This window comes from Sminthopsis crassicaudata, chromosome 1 (genome assembly GCF_048593235.1).
Source record: "Sminthopsis crassicaudata isolate SCR6 chromosome 1, ASM4859323v1, whole genome shotgun sequence".
In the NCBI taxonomy this organism is placed as follows: Eukaryota; Metazoa; Chordata; class Mammalia; order Dasyuromorphia; family Dasyuridae; genus Sminthopsis; species Sminthopsis crassicaudata.
The window spans coordinates 532,596,168-532,608,386 of record NC_133617.1 but is presented as its reverse complement, the minus strand read 5'-3'; the positions used below and the strand labels follow the sequence as shown (position 1 = coordinate 532,608,386).

The following is a 12,219-nucleotide window of genomic DNA, read 5'->3' as shown; positions in this document are numbered from 1 at the left end:
GGGAAGAAGTTTCTTTGGCACAGTGAAGTCCAGGAAAGTCAGGAGCACACCCCAGAGAGACTATCAGAGTACTGACACAAGAAAGTGAAGAATCCTTGGACAATATCATTTCTGTTTCCAAGCCTAGCCATTTAGATTCTGCTCTTTCTCTCTCCCTCCTCTCTCTCCCTCCTATCTCTCTCTCTCTCTCTCTCTCTCTCTCTCTCTCTCTCTCTCTCTCTCTCTCTCTCTCTCTCTCTCTCTCTCTCTCTCTCTCTCTCTGTCTCTCGTCTTTCCGTCTATCTTTGTCTTTCTGTCTCTGTCTCTTTCTTTGTTTTTCTCTCTCTGCCATACGCACACACATATATATCTGATATAATGAGGTGATGTCTCAAGAGCAATGGCATAAAGGAGTTTCATGTGACTCAGTTTGCAGTGATATGGTAATTATTTCCTAAAGCAAATAGCATCCTAGTGGTCTAACAAATTAATGCATCTTCCACAAATAAGCAGTCTCCTTATCACAAGTGTTTCCTACAAACAGAGCTAATTGTATAGAAGGGAGAAATTCTCAGAACATGAGAAGAGATTTTGAGCACCGGACTTTGAGAGATTGTGGTAAACATGGACCAAATAACTATGTGGATCTCAGAAGCTGTTATATTTCCCCAGACTTAAAATGAGCCATTTATCCTATGTTACCTATTTTAAAAAGCTTAGCTCCTCACTAGGCCCTGCTATCCCTACAAGTTATATTCATATGTGGAACTTCCCTTTCTCACCCAAACTCTTAGGAAAAGCTATCTAAATAATTTTCTTTCTAAGTCTCATCTCTTGTTCCCTTGGGAGTTCCATGTCCTGGAACACTATTTCCAGAAAACTCCAGTCATTCTTTACCTCACTCTTTCCTCTCTGACCATGTCCTTACAGAATCCCCTCACCAATGACAATGGCCTAACCTCCAAGGAAATACCCTTTCTTCCCCATCAATCCGTCTAGCTTTGGAACCAAGATCAAAGCCAGTCCTGATGATATGTGTCACTATATTCCCTGATAACTTTCTTACAGTGTTGTTTCTCCCATTGGAATGTAAGTTACTTGAGAGCAGGGATTCTGCCTTTATTTTATATCCCTAGTCTTTAGCATTGTGTTTGGCACACATAGTAAGCATATAGATGGTGTAGACTTATAGAGTGCCAGACCTGAAGTCAAAAAGACTCATCTTCCTGAGTTCAAATCTGATCTCACACCCCTACTCGCTGTGTGACCTGGGCAAGTCACTTTACCCTGTTTATCTAAGTTCCTATATTAAAATGAGTTATAGAAGGAAATGAAAAATTACTCCAGTATCTTTAACAAGAAAATCCAAAATGGGGTCACAAAGACATGACTGAAATGACTGAAAAGCAAATAAGCACTTAATAAATGGTTTTTTCATTCATTTGTTCAAGAATAATTTACATTTGTAATTACTTAAATGAAAGAATTTTTATAAAATTTTTGAATGACGTGATGTTATAAAAGATGGACGATACATCCTCTAGAGGATGATAATCAGTACACAAAAGTATCTGAACAATCTAGGATAATGGATTAAATTTAATTAGATGAAATTTTAGAAAGTTGAATGTAAATTCCTACATTTGGACTTTTAAAAAATTAGCGATATAAGTAGAGGATTATGATTAAAATATAGTTCCTGTGGGGGGGGATTTAAGAGTCTTAGAGTATTAAGAGTTCAAGATGAGTCAGCAATTTGATATGATAATCACAAAAGTTCATGAGAATTAACAAGTAACACAGTGTCTAGAACAAAGGAGATTGGATCCTTATGTAGAATTGTGTTCAATGTGGGACAAGGGGTTAGTTACTGAGTTAGCTAAAATTTATTAAGCACCTACTATGTATGAAGCATTATGCTAAGTACTGTGGATACAAAGACAAGCAAAATAATTTCTCACAAGGAGCTCACAATCTAATGGGGGGATTGCCAGTCTTCTTGATTTTTGTCCTGCCACTGGACTTGGATGAATCAGAAGAAAGAGTAAGGCTGGCAATTCTGTGTAATTATGTCTCACACCAAATTTGGGCAAGTGAAAATATTTTCCATAATGTCATTGGACCTCTTTGAAAACAAAGGAGGAGCAACAATTTCAACAATAAACTACATCATATTTTAGAAAAGTTGCCAAATATAAGGAATATTTATTACCATTCAATCATTATTGAATTATTGACTTTGACATATTTGTGTAAGTGAAGAAAAATGTAATCAGGATGGTGAAGGAAACTAAAAACCTCTATCATGATGTGAAAGAACTGAAAACACTTCAAGAGAAAAGGAAGAAAAGAGGGGACCATGTCAACTGTCCCAAGTACAGGAAGAGCTGTCATGTGGAAGATAAATTAGACTTATGTTATTGACTTCAGAAGGCATAACCAGAAGCAATGGGCAGGTAACAGAAAATCCGATTTGAACAAGCATCAGAGCAGTCAAAAAATTTAAAAGTGAGAGTGAATTTCCCACCCCTGGAGGCCTTCAAGAGAGAGTAGATGACAAATTTTCAGAGATTTTATAGATTTTCTTGTGCAGGTTGGACTAAGTTACCTCCAATTATAAGATTATATTTTCTTTGATTCTGTGATTGTAGTGTTACAATTTGTAAGGTACCTTACATACATTTATCTCAATATTTTTTTAAATTAATTGCTTTACTAGAACCAACATTAAACATCAATGCAAGTCGATTAATAAGCATTTATCAAACTTCAACTATATGCCAGAAACTAGTCTAAGTGATTAGAATATAAAGAGAGACAAAAATATAGTACATGCCCTTAAGGAGCCTCACAATCTATTGGGAAAGACAATAAATAAACAAATATTACAAACAAGACATATATAAGACAAATAGGAAATGATCAAAAGAGAAAAGGCACTAGATTGAAGAGGAGCTGAGAAAGATTTCTGTAGAAGATGGGATTTTAGCTGAAACTTAAAAGAAGCCAGGGAAATTGGGAGGTAAAAAATGAGCAGAGAGAACTTTTCAGATACAGGGGATAGTCAGAAAAATGCTTGGAGTTAAGAGATAGAGTGTCTAAGAGGGAGGCCAGTGTCACTGAATTGAAAAATATGTGGCATGGGTGTAAAGTGTAAGAAGATTGGAAAGTGGCTGAGGAAGCTTGAGATGGAGGTAGTGGAGAGAGATAGTGAATTGAGGATGATACCTAGAGACTAGGAAAATAGTGGTACCCTCAGCAGTAATAGAAAAGTTTGGAAGGTTTTAAGAGGAAAAAACAATAAGTTCATTTCTGAATGTATTAATTTTAAGATGTCGAGTTACTCAACATTTAATTTAAGATGTCTGAAAGGCAGTTGATGATATGAGACTGAACATTTAAAGCAGAATGATACATGTAGAGTAAAGGAAAAAGGCTGGAACAGAATCTATTATATTTCAGTTGAATTAAAAAAAAAAAAAAAAAAAAAAAAAGCAGGGGTAGTGATCCTGATCTCAGATCAAGCAAAAGCAAAAACAGATCTAATTAAAAGAGATAAGGAAGGAAACTACATTTTGCCAAAGGCTACCATAGATAATGAAGTAATATCAAAACTAAACATATATACACCAAATAGTATAGCATCTAGAGTCCTAGAGGAGAAATTAAAAGAGTTGCAAAAAGCAATAGACAACAAAACTATACTAGTGATCTCAACCTCGCTCCGTCAGAACTAGCTAAATCAACTGCAAAAATAAACAAGAAAGAAATTAAGGAAGTAAATAAAATTTCAGAAAAGTTAGGTATGAGAAAATTGAATGAAGACAGAAAGGAATATGCTTTTTTCTTGGTAGTAAGCAAGAAACTATACAAAAATTTGACCATGTATTGAGGCACAAAAACCTCAAAATCAAATGCAGAAAGGCAAAAATAGCAAATGCATCTTTTTCAGATCATGATGCAATAAAAATTAACATGTAATGAAGGGTTAGAGAGAAAATAGACTAAATATTAAAAGGAAATTAAATAATCAAATCCTAAAGAATGAATGGGTGAAACAAAAAATCATAGTAATGTGAGATTGGAGGTGAGCAGAAAGATAGTACTAAATAGATAGATTTAGGAATCAGCAGCATAGAGATAATAATTAAATTCATTGAATCTGATAAATGAAGTATGTGTAGAAAGAGAAGAATAGGCCTGGTATAGCACCTTGTCAAAAAACAACCAGTAAAAGCAACCATTCTTGCTTAATAACTATTTACATTTAAATTAGTTTATTTCAGTGCATAAAATATTAATATACTTTCATTTTCTCAACATTCATGTCAAAATTCTCTTTTCATTCATTCACATTCACTTTCTTCATATGATCCTTGTTACCTTATATTTCATTCATTCTGGTTCAGTGTTATATTGCTTTGCATGATCTTATCTCATTTATTCTTTACAGGAGAAACCATAGGGTATAATAAACCAGCAGCAGTCAGGAATACCTATCCTGCTGTGTAATTCTAGAAAAGACTAAGCACAGCCAAGTTACTGACCTACTCTGAGAGAAGTTTTCATAGTAGGAGTTATAAAATCAAAATTCCAGAAAAGGAAGAATCCATCACCAAGAAAACCCCACAAAACAAACAAAAAAATAACAAAAACTCTTCTGCATCACAGAGGAAAAAACCAAAGGGAAGAGAGATGAAATGTCTTGCTGCAGGCCATACTGGTGTCTTACAATTTCAAATCCAGGTCTCTTTCACTGGTGTTTCTTAAGGTTTTATGGCATTCAAAAATAGGTCAGTGCCATAGAATCTTTGAATTATTACACAATAATGTTGGGGTTTTTTTTTAACTACCTGAATGTGAATGCTGAAGAAAATTTAGAGATATGTAAAGTGAGAAATTGCTTTACAGCAATAAAAATAGTGGAAATATCTAGATTGTGGTAGTTTAGTCATTACCATTCATGACATTTCAGAGGGGGATCCTAGTTTCATATATGCTATTATAAACATTAGAGACTTCTTCCATGTTTGTGTAATTTCTTCTAAATTATGAAAAATATCAAGTCCCTCCTTTTTGATCCTGTTAATGCATTCCTCTTTTGAGTCTTTTTCTCTTCTTCAAACTCTTAGACTTGAACTACCTTATCCCTAGAACATCTGTTTTCTTATTTAACTTCCACAATACTCTTGGAAGACATTAAGGTCCTGAAGGGACCGAAGTTTTGTCCCTTCCCCTTCCATTTAGAATAACATTTTTCAGCTCCAATTCCTCACATAAATTTACCTTGTTAGGTTTTCTAGGACTCTTGTCTTTACATTTCAGAGATCCTACTAAGCTCTAGTCTTTTCTTCAGAAATGTTTGACAAGTTTCTGTCCCAAGTTTCTGTTCCATTAAAGATCTACTTCTTGCAAAAACAAACACACAAAGATTCATTTCTCTTGCCTCAATCCCACCATAAGATGATATTGAGCTTTTCAGGATAACTTATTCTTAATTGAAAGCTTACATCTTTTAATTTTTGGAATATCATATTCTAAGATTTCCTGACAAATCTTTTGTGATCCCAACTATGGTAGTTTGACTCACAAAATGTTTCCAGATGTTTGCAATATTTTTGATTTGATACAGAAGCTCTGAATTTTGCCTATAACATGCCTGGGAGTTATCATTTTGAAGCTATTTTTCAGGCAGTGATTTGGTATTCTTTCTATCTTTGGTATTCTATATATTTCTATATGTCTAATATTCTTAGCAGTTTTCATTAGTAAGTTTGTGAACTATACTACCTAGAAATTCTTTCTAAGATAAGGTTTGCCACCTTTGTCTTCTAAGTTAATTATTTTCCTTCCAATTCTTTCCTTGAGCTTTATTTTATTTATTTATTCTTTTACATTTTTCTTTCTTAAAGATATTCATTACTGTGGAAATATTTTCCTTTGAATCTCCCAATCCTTATAGAGCTCGAGATGCAATTATTCTCTTTTTTATACTGGCTGGTGTTTTCTTTGGTATATTCCTCTTTCCAGCTTTCTTAAATTAGGGCTTTGTGCCCCATAGTGAGCTTTTATGAGGGAGCTATTGGGAGGAAGGGTGTTACCCCTATCATGCTCTGACCAAGGGTTCCCAGCGTTCTTGTACTAAACTCCTGAAGCTAGCCCCGCCCTGTATATTTGAGATTCCAAGTGCTGGCTCTTCTATTCCCCTCTTTGGTAAATTAAATTGAACTTTAGGGACCTCAGATACTCTAGGTCTAGGCTGTTTCAGTCTGCAAACTGTGACACCATTCTGGCTAGCACTGCACTAGTTACTGTCTGCTAGAACTCTCTTGAGTATCCAAGAATTCCACTTTGGGGATTTATGACCAATCTCAGGCTTTCTCAAGGGAGCTCTTTGCTCTCTTACATAAAATCTTGGAGACTACATGTATCTCATCAGTGGTTATGGTGGTATTTATCTTATTGGAGGTGCCAGTTTCCCAGTGGGCTTTTGGCTGACTTTTAGCCAGTTCAGGTTGGAAGAAGACATTTACTGTAGCTTCTCATTCAAATTCTTGATCATTATCTAATCTGATACAGATTTCAGGGGTTTTGCTGGTGTTGGTATCAGGAAACTAGATAATCTGTCTCCTATTTAGGCAACAGTCTTGTCAGGAAGCCTAAGTCCTACTTAATAGTGATGATTTTTCATCAATAGAACTTGAATGTAAATTGAAGGGGAAAAATCCATGTTTTATCATTTCTTATTGTCAATTAGTTCAAAATAAACATATTTTCCCCAGTAGAAAGATCAAAAATTTGAGGGATGGGTGTGTGTGTGAACATATTTATAGAAAAGCAGATTTTGTTTCTTAATTTCAGTTATGTCTATATGTAACATAGTTAACTATAGCTGGATAAAATTGATATAACTTCTTAATGTGGTATATTAACAAGAAATTAATGGTAACAGAGAATAAAATAACATTTTCAAGCAATATGTGTAGATTTAAGGAAGTAGCAAAATATTTCTTTATTCCTTTATCCCTCAAGTACCAAATCAAAACATGTTATGACCATACTTTTTTCCTTTCAGGTATACATATAGTATGTTATCCGTGGTAGGAATTTATTACTGTATGCTGACATGGCTTAGTCAAACACTCTGGATGTTCATTTATCCTCTCTGTGTTCTTGCTGAAGGTAAGGAAATAGCGGCTCATTTTTATCAACTTTTTTCTTAGTGAAGTCTGGTTATCATAGCTAAATGTATATTTTTTTAGAGAATTAGATAATATTTTGCCAACATTTCTTTTATTCAAGACCATCTGTTCTGGCACATTTATCTCATTTTAATCTTATCCAAATTCCTTGGCATTGCTAGAGACAAAGTGCTTTTTAATAAGCAAAACCATAGGTTTTTTTGTTATAATTTCAACTTTCTACAATCATCTATATTTAAGGTAAATTCCATTTTCATACAAACACCAAAATTAACTCCATTTGTAAAAAATCTAAAGTCTACAGGTATTACATAGAAAATTACTAGATTCTATGCTTTTAAATCAAATATATTAAGGATATCTGCTATTAGGAAAGCAACATTGTATAATTGGATAGATTGCTAATCTCAGAATCAGGAAGAGACCTGGGCTCAAATTTCATCCTTACTAATCATGTAGTCAGCAAATCACTTAAACCCCTTGCCTCCTTTTTCCTCATCTGTAAAATGGAAGCAATAAATTAAATAGCAACGATCATCATGATGCTTCTATAGATAGCTTCTGCTACAGACTTCAGTGTTATTGTAATTTTAAGAGAGAAAGAATAGAATCTTGAAGACTGACAATTTAATTGACTTCTTGAGAAAGTTTAATTGTCATGGGAAGAGATTCTATGAAAGAGACTGATGACTAAGAACTGTTTTCCTGAGAAAACTTAGAGAGAGTACAGTTATCTGTCTTGGAGAGAGTCTGTGAGTGATTTGGTGGGTTGCACCATCCTTAAGGGAGTCTGTTAAAGACTCAGTGAGAACTCAGTTGAACTCTTATTCTATGGAGCAGATACCTGGAGGAAAATTCTGGAGACGTTTTGACAGTCAGCTAGATAGACTGACTCGTTGGGCTGTGATCAGTGGAAGAATCAGTAATTCAGAAGAATGGTTAGAGGTGATATGACCTCCCAGTCAATTTGCTGTGTGTGTGCATTCACATTAAACTAAAAACTAAACAAAAACTAGAGGGACACTTTACGTATGTACATAAACACATACAATCACATAGCCCACATGTGGCTTCAGTCCCCACTCTCATGATCTAAAGCTTTTTAGGTGACTATAATGCCTCAAATCAGAACCTCTGATGGATAATCACTCATATTTACTTTATTAGTTAATAATTAAAACATCTATTAGCCAATTCCAATTGATTAATGATGGACAGAACCAGCTACATCCAGAAAAGGAACCCTGGGAAATGAATGTAAACTGTTATTTTTACCTTCTGAATCCAATTCTTCCTGTGCAACAAAAAATTCGGTTCTACACACATATATTGTATCTAGAATATACTGTAATATATTTAACATATATAAGACTGCTTGCCGTCTGGGGGAGGGGGTTAGGGGAGGAATGGAAAAAATCTGAATAGAAGTAAGTGCAAGGGATAATGTTGTAAAAAATTACCCATGCATATGTACTGTCAAAAAATGTTATAATTATAAAATAAAATAAAAAATTAAAAAAAAATCTATTAGATGTGATTTTAATAATCCTTCAAAATCTTCCCATAGTACCTAATGATTTATGATTCTATCAGTTATTATGTTTCAAGGCTGAAAAAGCCATCACCTGAAAAAACAAATGAGGACATGGACCATAATGTCCTAACTCTTTATTAATCCAGTCATTTTCCTTGCTTTCAAATAAGTCCTCTTAGTACATAAATCTCTATCTCATACTCTAAACAGTGCATATCTTTCCTCAGCACTTTATCTGAGAGACATGAGTTTCTTTGCAAATGGATTCTATCAGTATTCTGTACACGAATGTTCTTTTTCTGCCCCTTTCAGCAGCCAAATTGTTCACATATGAAAGAGGTGATATTATTTTATGCATCTTTACTGAAGAAGAGACTTGTGAGGATAGATTTTTCTTTGGTTTTCATAAAGTCTGAGCTAAATAATTGAGCTACTTCATTAGGCTTTAGAACTAGAAAACCAAGGCTATCAAATGTAAGCCTATCATTTTCTAAATAAGGAAGCACAGAGAAGTTAAATGACTTGTCCAGATAGTGAGTGGCTAGGGCAGCTTTGAACCCAGATTTTCCCAACTCCAGGTGAAACTCCCTATCCACTACAGTATGCTCTCTCTCACTTTCTTAATTTGTGGTAATTGATTAGGTAATAAACGACATACCCATTTACTGAATTATTTATTAATAATTATTAATTATTTACTGAATATGAGAGAATTAATATCATGATGAGTCAAATAGCATCTAAGAGATGTTGCTTTTGTAATTTGCACCAAACCCTTATCCATGGCATTGCTATAAACCTTTGCTGCAGATGTAAAGTGCATCGTGAACTAAAAAAATCCTCACTGTGACTATTGCTGCTGCCACTATCTCTACTTCTGCTGCTGCTGCTTTGCTGCACACCCTGGCCAAAATAAGGTATAGCATCCAAAATTTGCACAAAACAGCTTAAACAACTGAGTAGTTCTAAATCTGAGGGTGTAAGAGAGCTACAACACGTGCTGAGACTAACAAAAGACTGACTCTCTTTCTTCTAACTAACCTGGAGTCAGGAAGACCTAAGAAACTTACTAGATATGTAATCCTGAGCAAGTCTCTTACTTACCGTTTGCCTCCATTTCCCCATCTGTAAAATAGGGATGATACTAGTACCAACCACCCAAAGTTGTTGTGAAGATCAAATGTGATAATAGTTGTAAAATGTTTAGCACAGTGGCTGGCACACAGTAGATGTGGAGGCAAATTAGACAAAATAGAAACAAAACAGACAAAAAGAGACAAAAAAAAAAAAAAAACAGACAAAATAGAGCATCAGATATGGAACCATATAGCACAACATGCTACCTTTTAAATAACCATGATACATTTTTAGAAATTTGCCAAAGTATTGGCCCGCTTTAATGAAATTTTTAAAAGTTCTTTTTTTGGCAGTCCCCTATCCTACTATGGAGACTCATCAAGCACAGGTACTTTAACATGATTTCTTTTCTACGTTAACAGCATTTGTCAACTACCAATCACTGCCTTATTTTGAAACCTTTGGCACTTATTCCACCAAACTGCCTTTTGACTTATCAATATATTTTCCATATGTTTTGAAAATATACCTCGTGGTGCTTTTTGTAGGTAAGCTTTTCTCATTTTTCCCTCAGAATTTTGCCAAGTGGTTGGGTTGGTTTTTGGTGGGAGGAAAGTTTAAAAAAAAAACAATTCATCAGAAATTTGGTCAAAATGGGAAGACAGTATTCTTTTAGAGAGGGAACAGGATAATGATATTTATTCCAGTGCTTCACCAAATAGCATGTAAAGTTTGATGTTCTGGCTGGATAACCAAAATAAATTCCTGTCCTAGCAAAGCAGTTCTCACCTCAGCTGCTTGTGCTATCTCACAAAATATCATGTTGATGACCTTTGGAAGCCTAAGTTTACCCACCATCTCAGATACTCAGGAGAGAAAGCTATCCCAAATATGGTAGGAAGAGAAATGTGTAGCCCATTTGGCTTGTATCATTGGGTGGGGGGAAGAGAGGGGTCAGATTTCCCCACTTGTAGAAAGTCTTGTGAAAATCTTTTGCTGTAGGCTAGCATTAACTGAGAAATACCCATAGTAACAGCTGGATAATATCATTGAAGCATCTATGCTGTCTTTTAAAACTCTTAAATTTTTCTTGCCTCTGCTATTTCTCCCCCAAATTAGGAATGTATTTTACCTATGATCATCTCTACTCAGAAAGAAAAAATATCCTCAAAAATGTTCATGTCAAAGAGAAGAAAAATTAAGACTTCGTCATGAAGACCATCTTGTGCAATATGCTGCTGCTAACATACCGTGTTAAGTACTTATCTTGAAAAAGTGCCAAATGTTTGAAAAATAGCTAATATTTTTCCTAACTTGGAATGAAACATGAAAACCCTTCAAAGAGCCCTGGGCATTCAAATATGGTTGTTCCTTGTTTCATACACGTTTTGCATTTAATATATGCTTCCTGCCTCACCACCACTGTGGATTTTTGTTGTTGTTGAAAGTTATATGGATATTTGTGTAGAAGTCTGGTTTTTTTTTCCTTGTAAGCTAAACAACTGGAATAAATCCAACTGGAATAGAGTCTCAATGCATTTTTGAAACAGTCTAGTAGCCTAAATTATTTCCAGTTATGTACATTTTTTCTTTGCATTTTTTTTCTTGTCTGAGTTCTCAGAGTAAAAACATAGAGTCAGGATAAATTAAGAGCCAATGTATAGGGAAGACATTCATGAACCATATCCTGTTCTTGCCTGTACAGCAATTCACTTTGTGAATATGTTTCAAGTTTTCTACAGCTAGTAATCTAAACTCCTATCAGTATTAAATTCACCTGGAAAAGGCTATGCCAAGCAAGAAGAGTAAAGCCATTTGATTTTCTTCACTACAAAACTAAAAGTTTAAGTTATTTAGGATTCAAACCTTAAAGAGAATGCTTAATTAAATTTGTCATTTTAGCAAGGAACAAATGAAATAACTTGTTATATCATGTCGTGATACCTAAATACCAACTACTGGATTTTAATTTTTTTTTCTTTTTTAAAAAAGAAAAATCCAGTTTGACTGATTGACAAGAAATAAGCAATTGTACAAATGTAATTAAAGGTACTTAATTTGGAGTTTTTGCCAAGCATTTTAAAATGGAAAAATATTAAATAATCACTTCATTTAAGATATTACATTGTTTGTTTCACTGTTTTAAATCAATAAAGTAAAATTTAGCCAGTGACAAAGGGAAAAGGTAACTAGTAACTTTGTAGATTTCAAATCACTTTTCCTCCTGATGCATTATGTGTTCATTGATCACTTCTACAAATGACTACATAAACTATAGATCTGGTCTCCAGTTCTCTTCTGTGATCTAGTCCCAAATTTCCAGTTGTCTGCTAGACATGTTAACCTTGAGGAATGCTACTCATTTCAGAATATTACCTGTTTGAAATAACAAAGAAATCTGAATGTGCCTTTGATAATTCAAACACA

At 34.3% G+C, this 12,219-nt stretch overlaps 1 protein-coding gene across 1 annotated transcript in view; it reads left to right on the top strand.

The window, feature by feature from the left end:
• HACD4 (3-hydroxyacyl-CoA dehydratase 4) overlaps nucleotides 1-11,908 on the top strand; it is a 37,965-nt gene extending 26,057 nt beyond the window's left edge. The window contains exons 5-7 of the mRNA XM_074281863.1: nucleotides 7,055-7,161; nucleotides 10,215-10,340; nucleotides 10,912-11,908. Of these exons, the coding sequence (XP_074137964.1) occupies nucleotides 7,055-7,161; nucleotides 10,215-10,340; nucleotides 10,912-10,994 (316 nt within the window). The 3' untranslated portion in view covers nucleotides 10,995-11,908. The remainder of the gene's footprint in view (nucleotides 1-7,054; nucleotides 7,162-10,214; nucleotides 10,341-10,911) is intronic.
• The last annotated feature ends 311 nt before the right edge of the window (nucleotides 11,909-12,219 follow it).